The following is a 17,647-nucleotide window of genomic DNA, read 5'->3' on the forward strand; positions in this document are numbered from 1 at the left end:
TCTTAATTTTCTTATTCTTAATAACTAATAACTCATGTCTAGAAATATTATTAAATCAGAGTTGAGTGTTAAAATTTTATTAACATTATTGATAAATGTTATTAATATAGATGCTAATTGTGGAGTAAATAACGAGACATGAGTAATTTTAAGTATTTTGAAGTATATATTTTTGAATTTAGTTTTTTTTTTTTTTAAATTAATCATTCTTAATAACTAATTACTATGTACTTATGTCTATGAAAGGTAATTAAATGAAGAAATGCTATTTTTATAGGAAAAATCGATATAACAAATTTTATTCAATTCAAAAAAATAGATATATGTATACAGTACATTTTTACATATAACAATATAATTACTATTATTACAATATCACACATGCATTCCAGTCTTTAAAAACTCTACGTAAAAAAATTTAATTTAAATTAAAAAAATGACATTTAACAAAAATAAATTATTAAATTAATATACATAATACATTTTAATTTTTACAAAAGAAGCTATTAAATATTATAGTACAATTACTATCATTTTCATATCACACATGCATTCCAGTCTTTAATATAATTTCCAATAAATCTAATTTACAATCTATCTTGAAAAAATAGATTATTCAAGAAAATACAATTTCTGTACAAATATTAAATTAATTTAATAATAAGTAACATTTACAAATTATGAAGCTAACAGTTAACATTAAAAAAAATACAATTTTAACATGATTAATTTTCTAATTTTTCTATCAATTGTTATCTACGTCGTTTATATGGTGGAGGCAAACAATCAGAATCATCTTTAAATTTATATTTCTCAATATAATCACATAAATCTTCCGAAGTAACAGGTGCTCTAATACTTTGGCAAACAGACTGAGCAGTGGTGAAAGAATTGGGAAATGATTTATCCGTTCTTTGACGCATAAACACCCAATGCCCATTTTCAAATTTACATTCAATTATTTTATTATTTAAATCTTTAATTTCTGTAGTAATTTTTATGTAATCAAATGGTTTTTTTAAGCCTCCAACATATAAATGACCTATTTTTCTGGGTACAATACCCATACCTGATTCAACGACTATTTTTAATTTAAAATCTACAGAATTCAATGACAATGGCTTCCATTTTAAGACTTCTGCTGCAGTTCCAGAGATGTAAGGCTCCTTTGAAGGCTGGAAGATTAATCCGTCTGGTTCATGACCCAATTGTTTGGTGAATTTTTCACTCAACAAACTGTTGACTTGTGTGATATCCCAAAATTGCTTTTGTCGGACAGAAAAAGGTTCTTGTTCTCGGTATATTCTACTTTCTTTTAGTGCTCTATATCGGCCTCCCATTACTTCTCTCTCGATGATGGTATATCGATCAGGAAAAAATGATTTTTTAGATACATCGTTCCCGTCATACATAATTACATCATAAACTAAGTACCTAGGATATTCGGTACCATTTGCTTTATCAATGACCATTTCGCCATCCAATAATGTATCTTTCAGATTTCTTGAAAGATCTCGAGGGTGTGGAAATACCAATCCAGACACTTGGAAGACACTATTATCTCGATCAATGAAGAATACCTCATTATCTGCTTGGATTAGCATCATGTATCTAGTACCATCAGCTTTCCATGATACTCTATATGGTTTGATATTAAGTAAAACAATATTCTCCCAATCCATGGAGACTGGTTGAGAACCAGGGAAGCCATTTCTATTCCATTGGCACATTTCTTGAACTCTTTTTTGAATTCCTGCAACTTTAACTAAATCTTGTACAGGTACCACACCAGGAACTCCAGCCATAAAAACTGGATTTTTAACAATATGTTCCTTACGTCTTCGGATATGTTTCCTACTTCCGAATTGTTCATGTTCTTTCTCGTCCCCTCTGGAGTCGTCGTATTCCAAACACCAAGCTGGACTTGGTGGTGCAGGCGGTGCATAACTCTCATCATCATATCGTCTGTATAACTCTTTGATGTAGTCTTCCTTGTAAATTCCAGGAGGTCTAATAGATGAGAATTCATTAACAGCAGCGTCCAAATTAAATGTCCCACTTTCAATTAAGTAGCTTATCAGAAGAAACCCAGTTCTATTGAAACCATGGGTGCAATGGACTCCAATAATCTCCGATGGATTTTGTGCAATAAAATTTTTGCAAATTTCAATAAAAACTTTTGTTTGTTTTATGGTGGGAGTTTCTCCATGACCTCGACATTGAAGTTTGTAGTAATGACAACTGTGGGCTTCGACATCAGCTTTATTATAAAATCTGTTAGTATTTGTCAAATCTATTAGTAATCCCATTTTCAGTCTTTGACTCTTTAATGATGCAAACAACATGTTTACAGAAAAACGACATTCTTCAGAAACTTGACTATTAAATGCTTCTGATAGTGGTGTTTTAAATGCAAGAAATTTATTATTTATTAATCCTATACTTTTTCGAGGACAGTGTAACCATCGTGGAGGGATTATCCCTTTACTATTTTCGGCACTCCAACTTGACATTGTTCGTTCACTTGACCTCAACTGTACAAATTAAACTTTTTCTCTTACAAACACTCACTTATCAATGTTCGCTTTTGCGTTTTGATTATGCAAATGTTGCATAAAATTGAAACTTCACTTGTATTTTCAAAAAAAAAAAACAGAGCAAAAAATACACGGTGTGCACTGGTTGACATCCAAGTCTCAAGTGATGTCAAACAGTTTTCGTTGCCTAGACTACCAGTCTTGTGCGCCGTCTGGTGGTGAAACTAAATGTCGTGTCACCATGCGCCACCTGGTAGCGTGTTAAATGCCTCTAGTGGCATAACTACGAAACATCAAACTTTCGACTTAGACTGCGCGTAAAAATAGCAACTGAGTATTACATTTACCTATTATAAATGTTGATTTTTAATCATTTAAACGATTTTAATAATTGTTTTTCTGAAGAATTAACACTTGACTGTTTCTTTGTTCTATGACGTTTTTTTGATACTTTTTTCTTTTTCTTTTTCTGATCTGAACTCTCAGACGAACTGGAACTTGATTCAGAGCTGGAACTTGATGATGACGACGATGATGATGATGATGATGATAAAGAACTTGATGAATCTGTAGTAGGCTTGGCAATGACTGGTGGAACAGGTACTGGTTTTGGTCGTGTTTTAAGATGTTCTCGAAGGTCATCAGTTAGACCACCAAGTCCAATTGAAGTAAAAAAATTGATTGCAAATCGACTTTTCTTGGGATCATCTCTCGGAAATAATCCTTCAAATGTTTCTTGAAGTGTTACATCTTTTACACGGGCATTAAGTTTAGATAAACCCATGTATTCTGACAATTCTTGAAAAAGAATTTTTATAAAAATTCTACTAGAACTAGTAGTATCGTCTTCATTTAATTTGATACAATTTAATACATCCCATGATATTGAATCCGTGAATAACAAATGAGCGAAAAATTTAGAAACATTTCTTAATTTATTCATATCTAAACGATGAATTGTTTCATAAGAATCTTTGAATATTTTTTCGAATGGAGTTACATAAATTTTATTAATCGCACAAAATCGGCCAGCTAAAAGTCCAAAAAATTTTTCATATGTCCGCATTTCTGCACAACAATCTAAAAACATATGACATAGTTCGATCTCTTGGCCTGGTTTTAATTTCATTTTCATTAGTTTATGCGCACATTCTTCAAAATCTAATGAAGAATGGATCGTTAAATAAATTGTTCTCCTAAGAGCAGTTAAATTAGTTTCTGTATTGTCTAATATTATATCTTTTTTAATTTCGTCTTCTTCTTCTTCTGATGCTTCACTTTCATCAGAATCCTCATTTTCTTCGTCTCCTTCATCACCTGAACTTTCATCGGTATCTAAAATTTCTTTCATCAATTCTTTATATTTTTCCTCATTTTTCACATAATCTGTATCAAATTTAAATACATTCAAAATATCTTCGCCATCAATAGATTGGGCCAATTCTATTGTATGCGTAAATTGATCTTCTTCTTCAACTAAATCTAATTCTTCACTAACAGCCACATGATCCTTGAATCCATCTTTTCGAATTTGAAATACTACCTCAATCATATACTGGACTCTTTTATCCAACTGACCTTCATGAAGGATATTCCTTAAAATTTCAAAAATTGATTCAATTCCTTTTTTTGAAACTTGGGTAAGTTTCATACCACATTCTTTTAAAAATGCTATAGCTACTTCTACTGAATCATCTGTTGGAGTTTCGATTAGTAAAGTAAGTAATTCTAAAGCTAAAATTTCATGAGCGACACTTTGATTAACTAAATGTGCTATGAATAGTCCAGAAGAAATACATAAAGGCTTGTCATTTCTCCTAAAGCCTCGTTTAAATTGAATAACTAATCGTTTTAATAATAATTCTCCGATATTGGGAAATTTGGAATTAATAACAGCAGTCAAAGCTGCATAAACTGGTGTAAAAGTTGGCGAAGCAGCTTGAGCTTGAATAATTGATCGTGCTAATAAACCACGTCCTCTTACAATATTCTCGCGTAATAATTCTCTTGTAATCAATCCAATATTACTCGTATTAACTTTATTGATGTAACCGTGAATAGATTTCTTGAGAGCCTCCCATGCAATACGTTGATATGCAGCAGATGATTTATCCGTTATCTCTGCTTGCATTATTCTCAATTTAGCTGGAGGAATATATGCTCCTCCAGTTTTTGAAGTAAGTAAATCTACCGTTTTTTTCTGTGCTGGTGTAATATTGGCCAACTCTTTATCCTCCTCCTCTTGTATCTTTGGAGAATTTTTTTGTTCTTTATTTTTACGAGGGCTTCTTGATCTCCGTCTTTTCCTATTTTCTCGATCATCTTTTCTACGTCTTTCATAGTCGTTATGTTCACTATCAGACAAGCTTCTATGCCTTGATTCATATCTATTGCGTTTATTTTTCTTGTCTTGATGATACCGATCAATCTCCCTCCTCGAACGTTCATGGAATGGACTCCGTCGAAGTTTTGAATTTGATTCACGATCCATTTTTTACTGAAAATTTACAATTATTTTATAATTAAGAAAATTATCCAATTATTTAACAAATTTAGAGGTTAGAAAATGCTTACCAAATAAAGTACACAAAATACGATTTTGTCTACCTATTATAAAAGTTTATTTACTAATCAATATCTACTATATCTATTATTCAACTATTTATCAATTTTCATCAACAATTATGTCAACATCACAATAAATTAATAAATATACTCCAAAAATACTCTCTTATACTCGAAAAAATGAACATAACTCACGCAAACTTATGTCGAACTAAACAGTTGTACCAATGTATAGTATGAGCATCAGCAGAGAAAGAGAATAATCGCTGAGTGCTTAAGAATTTAACGATTGCGCCATCTAGCATTATATCGTGGCAATGTATTTTCCATTCGACTTAGACTGCGCGTAAAAATAGCAACTGAGTATTACATTTACCGATTATAAATGTTGATTTTTAATCATTTAAACTTGTTTTGTTAATTATCAAGAATGTCCACCAAATCAATAACAGAAGTACAAATAGAAACTGCTGAAACTTTAGAAAATATTGCAATCATGTCCGAAAAAATGTATTGTAACATTTACTAATGATACAAGTAAAATTACAATTCATTGTTTCAACTAATACTTCTTTCATTTATTGTTTTTTATAGCAAACAAGAATTCAGAATAATAAAAGAAATAATAAAGGAGGATGGGCCTTTGAACAATTCAATAAATAATTGCAACCTGACTTTCTGTCACATTCTTAAAAAAAGAGGAGTAAAAGTGGATGAGTTACTAGAGGTTGATGAAGATAATAATACAGATATAATTCAATCAGTGCCTTTAACAGTGGACACTATTACTCAAAAACTAATGGCATTTATAAATAAATAATCTAAAAAATTCTATTTTCATATATAATAGATTTCATATTATATTTTTTTTTAATAAAAATATTTTCTTAAATTTAGTACAAACTTTTATCCATTATTCAACAATCATCTATCATAAAAATATAATATTAAAGCTTTGATTCTGTCAGCCACCCGAATTTTTGTTCTTTGCGTTCAGCAGTTGGATTGATTAGTATATTTATAAGACTTGGTGCATCTGTTACCTATGAGGTAGAATACAACAGATTCCATTAGTAAGTAATTTTTTTTTATGGTAATTTTTTTTTACCTTTAAAGAGCTCTTTACTGCATTCTGAATATCGTCTACAGTAGTACAAAAATATCCTTTTCTATCGAAAAGCTCCATCATTCGTTCATAATGAACGTCAGCACACAGTGAATATGGTGGAGTACTGTTAATAAAAATATTCGCTCAATGATTAATTTAATTAAAGTATTTTTAATTCGTAATTTTAATAAACTTACAATATTGTTGGCCCTTGATTCTGAATTTGATTAAAGGTTTCTTTGTCAAAACCTCCGTAGATTCCATTATTATTAACTATGATTATTATTATCGGAAGTTTATACCTTTAATTGTAATATAATTTTTTAAGCAGAATTCAAAATAGATTGAATTATCAAATTAGTACATTAAGCTTACCTGAACATTGTTTCAATTTCCATCGCTGAGAATCCAAATGCACTGTCTCCTTCAACACAAATAACTCGTTTTTTTGGAGAAAAATCTTTACAATTAATGCTGCAGCTATTGCAAATCCTAAACCCACACCCATGGTTCCAAATGTTCCTGCATCAAGCCTATGGCGAGGATGTAAATTTAAAAGTATAGATCGACCAATGTCCATTGTATTAGCACCCTCCGAACAAATAATACAGTCTAAAAATGTAAATAGAATTAAGAAATAGTTATTATTGACTTTTAAAATATTAATTTCAATAACGATATTGGTAAATGGCAATAAAATACCAGTAGGTAAAACATCTTGAATATGTTTAAAAACGGTGTAATAATTCAGTGGAACTGATATATCTGATGATAATTGCTGTAATTTCATTTTATTTTCACTTCCAGCTTTTTCTAATTGAGTCCACCAGTCTTCTTCTTGACCAAAATAAAAATTCTTGCTTTGAAGGGCATCTGTTAGAAATTTTACTGTTGGTTTTATGTCCGCTTGAATAGCAACTTCTGATGTAACTGAATTATGTAATTCTTCTGCACATATCTCTACCTGCATTCAATTTGAATAAAATTTCCATTATATATTAATAAACTTTTTAATTATACTTATCAACAGATCATGAAATAGTTGAACCTGTATGATTTTAACGTCACTTTGATATCGTGGAGGTCGACCAAAATGGAGCATCCAGTTTAATCTAGCTCCCAATAAAAGTATAACATCCGCATGAAGTAAAGCAGTTGTTCTTGCACTTGAAACACAATGTGGATCCAAATCAGAAATAACACCTTTTCCCATTGGAGTTGGTAAAAATGGTAAATTAGTTGAATTAATAAACATTTGGAGTTCATCTTCAGCACAGCCATATGCAGCTCCTAATTTAATTGGAAAATAATCGTAATGTATTTTGTCTCTTTTAAAAAATTCATAAAATATAATTTATTGTTAACTACCTTTTCCAATAATTACCAAAGGTCGTTTAGCTTGAATAAGCACATCAGCAGCTCTTTTCACTAATAACGATGATGGAAAAATTATTGGTGGTTCTGGACATGGTAAGACTTGAGCTATTTTGTCTTCTGGAACTTGTTCTTTGAGAAGAGTAGCAGGTAGATCTAAATAAGCTACTCCTGGTCGACCATATGTTGCTAACCGTACAGCTTTTTCTACATGTAGTGGTATAAGAGCAGCTGATGGTGGTCTAGCTGCATACTTACAATAAGGACGACTAGCTTCAACTTGAGCATACTCTTGAAATCCACCAATTCCTTCATGATCTACAGGACATGATCCAGCCAAGACAAGTAAAGGCCTATAAACGTCAAAAAAATTCAAAAAATTTAGGAATACTATTGATTTACATTGATTACACTGTATTTTAATAAAACTTGGTTTGCTACATACCAACCATTAACTTGTGCATTCGCCATACCTCCAGTGACATGCAGCAAACCTGGTCCAGAAACGCATAAAACTACTGCTGGTTTTCCTGTTAATAATTTTTAGATGATTAATACTTAAAATAGTATGCTAAACAACAAAAACGAAACATTTACTTGTTAAGTATCCATAAGCTTGGGCAGCATAACAAGCAGCTTGCTCATTTCGAAATCCCAGATATTGAAGTCCAACAGCTTGCATAGATACACTCAGTTCAATAACAGGATGTCCCATTATTCCAAAAACATATTCTATACCCTAAAAAAAAATAAAATTGGAAAATTACATCAATAAGAAAACAGTAACTCAAGTTACTGTCTTCTAGATCTTAAAACAGATCTGTTTTAAGTGGTTATTAAATTATCAATTCAAAACGTACCTGATTTTTGAGGGCCTGAGCCATGATTTGATTGCCGTCCGTCATCTTAATATTATTGATATTGATATAATGTTATAAATTATTAAACAATTATAATTTTATAATAAATATAACCAATATCTCAATGATGTGAAATACTCAGGAGGTTATGTCCAACTGATTTTAACATTCGCTGAATCACGTTTTATCCTTTTACATTACTGATAACTTATTAAATAAATTACATAAATAATCACTTGATAGAAGACATGACGACAAATCAATGCCGACTACAAAAAGCTCAGGATAGTTGAATTCTTGAGTAACTTGACAAACCAGATTATTTATCAGTCTTGTCTCATCACAATGACACTCTTAAACAAAATGAATTTCTTACCAAGGATTCATTTTATATTAAACTTTTTCCTTTACATGACTATGCAAATGATAAAAATTGGACTTGAAACTCATATTTGATTCATAAGCAAGCTAATCCTGTTCATGTTTATTATTTTTGAACGATCGTAATACACATTGATACTCATGCTAATTAATTTTTATCGCTTGTTTTTCTCTTTAATGAATCTGTAAAAAGAGATGTGATGAAATACAGAAATTGATTAATTTTGTATCATCAGAATTGATAATTAACCATTATTTCTCAGAAAAAAGTCCAAAAATTCAATCATTTTTTCAATTAACCAATAATTACTGTAAACAAAATTAAAGTTAACTTTAGTAAACAAAATTGAATAAACTTCATTAAGAAGATTATTACAAATATAAAATAGATATTTAAATCTGCTATTATATTATTCTTAGTGAATATTTTTTATAGTCTTTAGTAGGTATCAACTTCAAAGTTGAAATAAAATTTTTGAAATTCTTGATTTCGATTGTTAAAAATCGATTCAGATTAATCAACTGTTAAAGATCAATTCAAATGAATCGATTTATCATTACTTAAAGATCGATGTTTCGGAAAATCGAGGTCAAAACACGGCATCCCTATTTAGTATACATCTAATGAAAAAGGTAAACAAATTATTTATTTCGACCGTTAAGTTTAATGACTCCAATTTATATCGTCTACACAACAAGTTAGCAAAGTTACTAAAAATATAAAAAATCAGTGTAATTATAAAAGTGTAATATTTATTAATAAAAGAAAAATGTCTGAAATAATGGATTTATTGTATAAAGATTCACTTAAAACCAATCAATGGAATGATATTATATTAGAAGAACCAAAAAATCTTCAACATCAACAAGACCATGAAAATAAATGTGATCCTAAAATTAAAGGAATTATCAACTTGGAATCAACTATGATGGATATAAAAGAATTTGAAAATTATTCTAAAGTAGCAGATATTTTTAATTCACCAAGTCGTCTTCAATCAATTGTACCTGATAAAAATAATAATCATTCCTACTCTGCATTATTGCAATCACCGGATAGAAAAGAACTAAGTTTTAAAGTAATGGGTAATTATTCTCTACCAATGATCCAAGAAGATGGAGATGATCCAGCTCCTACTACTTCTACTCCTGAACATAAAAGAAATAAATCATTTCAGCCAAAGTATGTAAAGTATGAATAGATCCAATCGTTTGGTAAATTTATTATTTCAATAATTCTGCTTCAGGTATAAATTACATCGACCACCCGATTTGAGCTTTGAATTAGTAGATGATGAGCAGGATTGTAATAATTTTGTTGATGTAACTAAGTGTAGTCCAGTAAAATCACCATTTCCTTCTTCGGATGAACTAGACGATTCTCTGCTGGGATTAGATGATACTCTTCTACCAATCTCATATGATTCACCACCAACAAAAATTCTAAGAACTAACTCACGTGACAAAAAATTGATGAATCTTCTTCAACATTTTGGTCTTAGCCATTTAGCTTTATTATTCATGGAACAAGAGGTATTAAATAATACATTAACAATTAATAATTAACAGTGAACTTGTTTAATAATTTTCTTCATTGAATTTAGGTTGACGTGGATTTATTTTTAACCCTTACTGATAATGATTTGAAAGAGATTGGAATTGAAAAAAAGACTGATCGCAATATTATATTAACAGTCATTGCAGAATGTAACCGACGTTTCAAGCCTATTCAATTGTATAACAATGAGTTTAACTAGTATTATTAAAGTAATTATCAAATTTATCAATATTTATATACATAGTATTTTGAGATTATTTTATATTATAATTAACCATTTTACGCTAATAATGTTATAAACATGATATTTTTTTAAATAAAATTACTTTTAATGACAAATTTTTCAACAGTTTTTTTATTAGTATCTAATTTACCGAATATATCGAAAGAAACTTTTTCATCACTTATGACAGATGATGAAAAATTTTGTTTATCAATGTTTGATTTATCAAATTGTAGCATTAAATTTTCTTTTGCGTTTTTCGAATCGGTATTTTGTCCCGGCATTACACTCTTTTTTCTACTATGAAAAAAATTACAAAAAATATTTTGAAAATTTGATTCTTTTTGTGAAATGAAAGAAGCTTTTGAAAATACTGGTGGAGATGATATTCTATTTTTAGGATTATTGAAATTAGGAAAAGCTTTATCGTGTGTATGATTGTCAACCATGGATGAAGATTGATGATTTTCTAATTTATAAGATTCATGTACTTCTTTCATTTTTTTTAGATTGGGAAAGTTCAATAATTTTTTTGGACTGGAAGATCTTTTTCTTAACATACTAAACGTTGGAGACATTGGAGTAGATATACCTCGAGAATTAAGTCTTTCAAATGCTGTTGAAGAAAGTCGAGTTGGTTTCTTAAACTCTTGAACATTATCAGACTTTGGTTCTGCAGATTCCACAATATTTGTATCATCTTTTGTGCCAATTTGATCATTATGAATTTTCAATAACTTAGAATTTGTTGAATAATTATCGTTTTTTTCTTGGATTTCTTCATATGAAGCACCAATTTTAGGCATAATATTATTAAAATCTTCGATAAACGTGTTAATAATATCATCACTTGGTTCTTGAAATTCACTTAAATCACATCTTATACATAAATCAGGATAAATAAAAGTCGTAGGCTTGGAACTTTTTTTAAACATAGGGAAATAAATTTCGTAATATATGATTCCTTCATCAGTTTTTGGTAATCGATAGCCATACTGAAATCAATTAAAAAAATTTTAATAAACTGTAATTTTATGAAAAAAATTTTGTCCATACCATGTTCTTCCAATGACGCCTCATATCAACCCAGTTTTTGTATGGACAAGTTGGAGGAATTTTTCTAAATATGTACAATACTCTTCCTTTTATCATACTATAATAAAATAGTTAGAATTAATTACACATACAATTTTTTTGTTATTATTATTTATCATGATTAAAGTTATTTTACCTGGGAAGAACAGAAACTCTTGGCTGATCAAATAGAGATACATCAATAAAGTCGGATAGTCCAGCTGTAAAATCTACAATCACTGAATGAGGTAAACAAAGATGATGAAGTTTCACTGAAAAGAGCTTGGCTTTTAAAGAAGTCAATTCTAAAGAAATTTTGTCAGAGTCAGATCCTTCAGGAGAGATCAATTTAATATTGTATTTGATAGCTGAACATTTTTCTTTTTCAGCCCAAAATTTTTCTCCTTCAAGGTATAAATTGGCAACTTTATTCCAGTCTGGTGCTATATAGAAGTCAATTGTGTATTTTAAACAATTTATATATGCCTGTTGAGTCACTGGCTGTGGCTCTGAAATCTAAAAATAAATTACAATTAAATGTACAGATAATAATTCAATATCAGTTGAATTGATTCAATAAATTGTAAATACTTACTTTTAAATTTAACTCATCAGTGACCTTTTGAAATAATCTACTTTTATAGAAATCAGTTGTTATAATTACGTAGAAGCATTGTGTATTTTTTGGTATAGGAGATCCAATGATAAATTGATGTTCAATACTAGCCATTAGTAATCTAAAAATATTTTTTCAATGATTAATTTAATTGTTTCTATCAAAAATTGTTGATATTTATTTAAAATTGACGGTTAAAAATACCTGCATCTCAATATCTGACAATGATAAAATGATTGTGCTGATGAACATCGTACATCTAAAACATTAATTGTACATGTAACGCAACACAGCTTTTTTCTTCCTTTAATGAATAAATTTAATGATTTTTGAGCCATTATAAAATTAGTTTCTTAAAAGAATTCTTTACTTTAAATCGACGGCTTTTCTTTCTGAATAATGGTCGTGTATTTTTGAAATCAAAAAGACGCTATCTTTGATTAATCAGAAATGACTGGTGCTGACACTATGGATACTTTTTATGCCAAAAAAAATATATAAATTGATCAACACCATAGCGCTAGTAACTGAGGGCAGGAGGGAGCGATTTTTTTGCCATATTTGATCACATTTCAAGGAGTGTGCAAATTGGCATATTCGGTAAAAACAACTCTCATGCATAACCTAAAATATCTTGAAAATCATTCCTTTTTTATAATCTTCTATTAATCATCAGCTCGTAAAAGGTATTATCTAAGTAGAGTTCTGTATAGATCTTACTACTTTCTATCAACGTTATCACGTCTTAATAATTATTTTTGACATTCATCAAAAAATGTCTGATCCTCGTCTACGTACATTAAAGATTAAAACTGGAGTTGTTAAAAGATTAGCAAAAGAAAAGATTACGTACGAAAAAGAAGCACTTCAACAACAAGAAAGAATTAACAAGTATAAAGAACAAGGTAATTAACGAAATTGTAGGTCATAACTTGTTTTTTGCGGTAAAAACTCCAAAAGGTTGAAGATTCTGAATGACTCTTTTAGCATTACTAAAACATCATAAATCTATTAATAAAAAGATTTCTGATAGATTGATTTATTCAAAATTTTTTCAATGCTATTTAATTATAAATTTTTTATTGATTTTTTAATATTGTTTATAGGCAAGGATGGGCACGATATTAGAAAACAAGAAGAAGTTCTTCAAGAATCTCTTATGATGGTTCCTGATTGTCAACGTCGTTTAATGCGAGCTTATGAAGAATTAAAAAAAATTTTAGAAACGGAGCAAGACTTGAAAGAATCAGAAGTGTACATTGAGGCTGAAAAAGTTCTTGAAGAAGCAGAAGAACAGTTGCCTAAGGACAGTAATGTACTGTTAACTGCATAAGTTGTTTAAATATTAAACGAACTTTACATTTTTGCGCATTTATTAATAACTGAAAGTATAGGCGCATAATTTAATTTATAAATAACGATAAGGTATTATTTAAATTTAGTCTAAGTACACAAGATTAAATTCAATAACCGCCATGTACAATAGTGATTTCTCACGGAATTCACCATGTGATTATAATATGCTTCAATTTTATTCCAATTCTGGCTATCCAACACCTACGTATCAACAGTCTCAACCACCAAATGTTGAATTGATAAATTATCACGAAAATAAACAAAACTTTCATGATTTAACAATAAATCAAAGGATAAAGGATGCACAATTCATTACAAATTTTATTGATGAAAATACATCTGTTTCTCAATTAAAAAGAAAAAAACCAATCAAAAGATTAGGTATTGCAGAGACGAAGAAATGTATTCTATTAATTGACGATTTGACTAAAAGCTTGAAGGAATTGATTTCGAGTTTAGAGAATGAAATTGAATTGAGTGAAGAACAATGGCACGAAAAAATGAATGAATGTTATTCTTTAAAATCAAAAATAGAAGAATTATCCAAGAAATTAGATGAGGCAGAAAAAATTTGTAGCTTTGAGAAGCTGATAGAAAAGCGTAAAAAGAAAAGAGTGAGAGAAAAAAATACACGAAATAAATGGCAGGCTACAAAATTATCTATTCTCGAAAAAAGATCACGATTACATACAGCAATAGATGCATGGATTAGCGAAAAGCAAAATGTTATAGAACGAGAAAAGCAAGAAGAAAGCTTTCTTAAAGATGCTGATATGATATTGTCAGATATAAGAGGTAAAAAAAGTGATGCTAGGAAATATTTAGCGATTTTAAATGAGCTTAGGAATCTTAGAGATGTTAAAGCAAAAAATGCAAGAGCAAGAGGTGAGAAGTTATCATCAGCTGCTGATCAATCATTTGAAAACATAATTGGTAAGTCGGAACAAAAAATTGCAAATCCTTTTATAACTCTAAGTACTGAAAATTTAATTTTTTTAATATAGTGCAATTAACCGAGCAATGGTCCAAACTTGATCGTGAATATGCCATTGAAGAACAAGGTTTAAAAGCAATGCTCAAAAATGATAAAGAAAATGTAGTAGCAAAACGAAAGAAAAATAATTGTGATGATTGGGAAGTTGCTATCTTTGGTCGAAAACTCACATCCTTCAATCCAGCCTACAGAAATATTAACGATTTAGTAATGACAAGGTAATTATCTGAGTATTACAATTGGATTCGAAAAAATAATAAAATAGTAATCTTAAAAAATGATTGATTTCAGATTTTTATGGGATAGGTACATAGATTACAAGAAAGGAAGCCGTATTCCAATAGGATGGGTAATGCCATCATCTGCATCTTCTTCACCTTGGGAGCGATATCTTAAGCAGAAAAAATAACTGCTTTTAAGAAACTAAACAGTCGTATTTACTTGAATTTTTTTTATACTCAACTTATTTCAAATAAATTTGCAGCATATTTGTAATATTTGATACTATTAAATATATTTTAAAAAATATTTACAAATTTTTTTTTATTAAGAAATACTTAATATTAAATTCTTCTGAGCTGCACTGGACGGCTCTAGGGTTTGCGATTCTTTTGCAATCACAGATTCAATTTTAGATTCTGCTCCAGATAACAACATGTATAGTATGCCTTGAAGTTCTGTCATTGACGTTATCAATTCTTGTTCTTCTCTCAATTTTTCTTCCAATATTGTGAGTAATTTTATTACTTCTGGATCAAGTTCATCAATATTATCTTCATAAATATCTACAAAAAATCATTCATTATAAATAAATTACTTTTAAATTTTTATTAATATCAATAAAATATAAAAATTTATTTACCTATCAAGACTTGAGTAACATGAAGTAAAATTCGACTAAATCGAGGAGTTCCAAGATACTTGATAAGAAACTTCAAAATATTAACCAAAGATTTGCTATCTCTGCCTGCCAAAGATTGTTGTAAGCCTTGCCGTCGTGTAAGTTCCTGAAGAACAGCTACTGTTACGTGAGGTAATTTGTTCACCACATAAGTAACCATCACGCAATCGAGAGCTTTGGAATATTGAAATTTTCTTAGACATGCATCATATTTCGACATTAATTCCTTCTTCTCACTAGGAACAACCACATCAATCGAAGGCAAATTGGGTCCTGTTCGCCTAAAGAACTTATTTTTCCTTTTAATTTTTGGAGCAGCTGTTGTATCATCTTCTCTTCTTCTCACCGAAATCATACCATCAACCATTCCAGTAACGATCGTTTCATCATTTTTCTGTATATAAAAAAAGAATTTTACTTCATTCAGTTATGATTACAACAATTATTACAAATATATATTTGATTTCTACTCACACTGATGCCTATACTAAGAATTGAGTTCGGATAATCTAATGTGTGGATTCGTTGGTAAGTTGAAACGTCATAAATTTGGACGTGCCTATCTAGAGATCCTGATAATATTCTGTGTCCATTAGATGCTGTTGTGAGACAGGTTATAGTTTTATGATGATGAGAGACTTTTGCTAAAAGTCTACCTCCTGTTAGAGCATCCCATACTCTCATTTCTGTGCCTCCGGCTGAAATAAATATTCCACCCGATGGCAAAAATATAACACTTTCCACTGGAGCTTCATGATTGACACTTAATGTACTTTTATTAGTTCTTGTGTCATACATTTTGATAGTTTTGTCATAACTTCCAGAGACAAAGATATCTGGAGAAATTGGACTAATGGCACCCGCTCTGATGTAATCCGTATGATCAGCATAAGTTATTAATTGCTTTTCCGTTGGTATATCCCATAATGCTGTAGTTTTGTCATCAGAAAAAGATGCTAAATGATGTCCATCTGCTGTGAAAAAAACTCTATGAACAGCGGCTGTGTGACCAGAAAATAATCGTAGAAGACTTCTGTTATGAACATCGAAAAGTCTAATGACTGCCTCTTGTCCACCAGCACAAATAAGCTTTCCATCGGGACGAAATGATCCTCCGTAGGCTGCTTCTTGAAATTTGTTTAGATTTTTTTCCACAAGCTTAGTTATTGGGTTGTAAATTTGAACTCGAACTGAACATGTGACCGCAAAATAATGAGGTTCAATTGGTGAAAAGTCAATGTAATCAATTGGACCATATTCTTTAAGTAAAATTGGTGGCTGAAATAATTGAATTACATTTAATGAAAATTATTTTAATTAATTAATTCACACAATTAATATTAATTTAATGTAAAAATTATACTCCAAAATGTTTTAAATGATATTTTTTGAAAACAAAATAAAGTTTTATTCAAATATTTGAGGTTAGAATATACACACGTGATTCAAACATAAGATATAACCTTAAATTGTAAATATTTATTTAAAATAATTTAATATATAATAAGATTGAACATACCGAATATTTCTTCCAATAAATATTATCCTCTGTAAGTTCACCTTTAACTTTAGCATAGATTTTAGTATTTGTTTTCTTAAACGAAGCCATAATTGAATGACTTTAGATTTGTATATCAGCTGTAAACAAGCAACGACATGACGTGAGTATAGATGCCGTCCAATAAGCAATTAAAAGGAAGATTATTGGATAATATAACTTCCAAGTAGTTATTGTTGATGTTATTGAATATTTATTTTCAATTTCAAACTATCACCAACTGTTTATTTTCTTGTATATCACAAACACATGGAAAATTGTGAAAACAATTATTCAAAATAAACCGTTAAAATATTTGAATCCAAGAATTGAATGAGTTTTTATGAGCAACGTTACATAAACGAAGGTTATTTGATAATGTTTTAGAGTACTTTGCTTCAAAAAATGTAGAACTGTGAATAACGTAAAAACGTTGCTTATGGATTTACAACAACTGTACATTTATGTTGTATTACAGTTTACCCTCTAGGAAGGAAAATGTTGCTCAGTGCTGCCCAGTGTTACTCAGTGCTGCTATTCCTCACTGCTTTATTCTCAGTTCC

General features: G+C 29.7%; 8 protein-coding genes and 1 long non-coding RNA gene across 9 annotated transcripts; 4 read left to right on the forward strand and 5 right to left on the reverse strand.

Moving 5' to 3' along the window:
* Positions 1–690: 690 nt before the first annotated feature.
* Positions 691–2,550, reverse strand: LOC118066736 (mRNA-capping enzyme-like). The gene has a single exon (XM_035083041.1). It carries the CDS (start codon positions 2,511–2,513, stop codon positions 753–755), a length of 1,761 nt encoding a protein of 586 aa, XP_034938932.1. The 5' UTR covers positions 2,514–2,550; the 3' UTR covers positions 691–752.
* A 228-nt stretch (positions 2,551–2,778) lies between these two features.
* On the reverse strand, positions 2,779–5,308 carry LOC118066735 (pre-mRNA-splicing factor CWC22 homolog). Its single transcript, XM_035083039.1, has 2 exons — positions 5,112–5,308; positions 2,779–5,034 (listed from the first exon to the last, which is right to left on the reverse strand). Exon 2 carries the CDS (start codon positions 5,026–5,028, stop codon positions 2,908–2,910), a length of 2,121 nt encoding a protein of 706 aa, XP_034938930.1. The 5' UTR covers positions 5,029–5,034; positions 5,112–5,308; the 3' UTR covers positions 2,779–2,907.
* Positions 5,309–5,437: 129 nt separating this feature from the next.
* On the forward strand, positions 5,438–5,792 carry LOC118066741 (uncharacterized). The gene is made up of 2 exons (XR_004690290.1): positions 5,438–5,612; positions 5,697–5,792. It is a non-coding gene; the product is annotated as an uncharacterized lncRNA (long non-coding RNA).
* A 139-nt stretch (positions 5,793–5,931) lies between these two features.
* Positions 5,932–8,811, reverse strand: LOC118066738 (2-hydroxyacyl-CoA lyase 1-like). The gene is given in 11 exon segments (XM_035083043.1): positions 5,932–6,145; positions 6,211–6,334; positions 6,408–6,512; positions 6,586–6,679; positions 6,682–6,822; positions 6,913–7,174; positions 7,259–7,500; positions 7,579–7,937; positions 8,030–8,114; positions 8,182–8,323; positions 8,445–8,811. Coding segments are annotated over 11 exon segments (1,695 nt in total). The 5' UTR covers positions 8,490–8,811; the 3' UTR covers positions 5,932–6,049.
* A 609-nt stretch (positions 8,812–9,420) lies between these two features.
* Positions 9,421–10,638, forward strand: LOC118066739 (ankyrin repeat and SAM domain-containing protein 6-like). Its single transcript, XM_035083044.1, has 3 exons — positions 9,421–10,008; positions 10,073–10,358; positions 10,430–10,638. The coding sequence occupies exons 1-3, from the start codon at positions 9,596–9,598 to the stop codon at positions 10,580–10,582; spliced, it is 852 nt and encodes a 283-aa protein (XP_034938935.1). The 5' UTR covers positions 9,421–9,595; the 3' UTR covers positions 10,583–10,638.
* Positions 10,639–10,662: 24 nt separating this feature from the next.
* LOC118066748 (uncharacterized) lies at positions 10,663–12,687 on the reverse strand. Its single transcript, XM_035083050.1, has 6 exons — positions 12,501–12,687; positions 12,276–12,417; positions 11,838–12,196; positions 11,663–11,759; positions 10,758–11,601; positions 10,663–10,667 (listed from the first exon to the last, which is right to left on the reverse strand). Exons 1-6 carry the CDS (start codon positions 12,632–12,634, stop codon positions 10,663–10,665), a joined length of 1,581 nt encoding a protein of 526 aa, XP_034938941.1. The 5' UTR covers positions 12,635–12,687.
* Positions 12,688–12,848: 161 nt separating this feature from the next.
* LOC118066758 (Tubulin binding cofactor A) lies at positions 12,849–13,755 on the forward strand. The gene is made up of 2 exons (XM_035083062.1): positions 12,849–13,201; positions 13,403–13,755. Exons 1-2 carry the CDS (start codon positions 13,072–13,074, stop codon positions 13,627–13,629), a joined length of 357 nt encoding a protein of 118 aa, XP_034938953.1. The 5' UTR covers positions 12,849–13,071; the 3' UTR covers positions 13,630–13,755.
* Positions 13,640–15,174, forward strand: LOC118066756 (programmed cell death protein 7). The gene is made up of 3 exons (XM_035083060.1): positions 13,640–14,585; positions 14,657–14,864; positions 14,938–15,174. Exons 1-3 carry the CDS (start codon positions 13,772–13,774, stop codon positions 15,053–15,055), a joined length of 1,140 nt encoding a protein of 379 aa, XP_034938951.1. The 5' UTR covers positions 13,640–13,771; the 3' UTR covers positions 15,056–15,174.
* LOC118066754 (U3 small nucleolar RNA-associated protein 15 homolog) lies at positions 15,142–17,623 on the reverse strand. Its single transcript, XM_035083057.1, has 5 exons — positions 17,568–17,623; positions 17,067–17,185; positions 16,022–16,825; positions 15,509–15,941; positions 15,142–15,431 (listed from the first exon to the last, which is right to left on the reverse strand). The coding sequence occupies exons 2-5, from the start codon at positions 17,154–17,156 to the stop codon at positions 15,193–15,195; spliced, it is 1,566 nt and encodes a 521-aa protein (XP_034938948.1). The 5' UTR covers positions 17,157–17,185; positions 17,568–17,623; the 3' UTR covers positions 15,142–15,192.
* Positions 17,624–17,647: the final 24 nt, after the last annotated feature.

This window comes from Chelonus insularis, unplaced genomic scaffold (genome assembly GCF_013357705.1).
Source record: "Chelonus insularis isolate UGA/USDA-ARS -01 unplaced genomic scaffold, ASM1335770v1 contig_354_pilon, whole genome shotgun sequence".
Classification (NCBI taxonomy): Eukaryota; Metazoa; Arthropoda; class Insecta; order Hymenoptera; family Braconidae; genus Chelonus; species Chelonus insularis.

Coding starts and splice junctions, on each gene's coding strand:
- LOC118066736 (XM_035083041.1), bottom strand. CDS start 2,513: ATGTCAAGTTGGAGTGCCGAAAATAGTAAAGGGATAATCCCTCCACGA.
- LOC118066735 (XM_035083039.1), bottom strand. CDS start 5,028: ATGGATCGTGAATCAAATTCAAAACTTCGACGGAGTCCATTCCATGAA.
- LOC118066739 (XM_035083044.1), top strand. CDS start 9,596: ATGTCTGAAATAATGGATTTATTGTATAAAGATTCACTTAAAACCAAT. Junction 10,009..10,072: donor AATAAATCATTTCAGCCAAA/GTATGTAAAGTA, acceptor ATTCTGCTTCAG/GTATAAATTACATCGACCAC. Junction 10,359..10,429: donor TATTATTCATGGAACAAGAG/GTATTAAATAAT, acceptor CATTGAATTTAG/GTTGACGTGGATTTATTTTT.
- LOC118066748 (XM_035083050.1), bottom strand. CDS start 12,634: ATGGCTCAAAAATCATTAAATTTATTCATTAAAGGAAGAAAAAAGCTG. Junction 11,760..11,837: donor AGAGTTTCTGTTCTTCCCAG/GTAAAATAACTT, acceptor ATTTTATTATAG/TATGATAAAAGGAAGAGTAT. Junction 11,602..11,662: donor GGCGTCATTGGAAGAACATG/GTATGGACAAAA, acceptor AATTGATTTCAG/TATGGCTATCGATTACCAAA.
- LOC118066758 (XM_035083062.1), top strand. CDS start 13,072: ATGTCTGATCCTCGTCTACGTACATTAAAGATTAAAACTGGAGTTGTT. Junction 13,202..13,402: donor TAACAAGTATAAAGAACAAG/GTAATTAACGAA, acceptor TATTGTTTATAG/GCAAGGATGGGCACGATATT.
- LOC118066756 (XM_035083060.1), top strand. CDS start 13,772: ATGTACAATAGTGATTTCTCACGGAATTCACCATGTGATTATAATATG. Junction 14,586..14,656: donor ATCATTTGAAAACATAATTG/GTAAGTCGGAAC, acceptor TTTTTAATATAG/TGCAATTAACCGAGCAATGG. Junction 14,865..14,937: donor AACGATTTAGTAATGACAAG/GTAATTATCTGA, acceptor GATTGATTTCAG/ATTTTTATGGGATAGGTACA.
- LOC118066754 (XM_035083057.1), bottom strand. CDS start 17,156: ATGGCTTCGTTTAAGAAAACAAATACTAAAATCTATGCTAAAGTTAAA. Junction 16,826..17,066: donor TTTATTGGAAGAAATATTCG/GTATGTTCAATC, acceptor CAATTATTTCAG/CCACCAATTTTACTTAAAGA. Junction 15,432..15,508: donor TGTTACTCAAGTCTTGATAG/GTAAATAAATTT, acceptor GATTTTTTGTAG/ATATTTATGAAGATAATATT.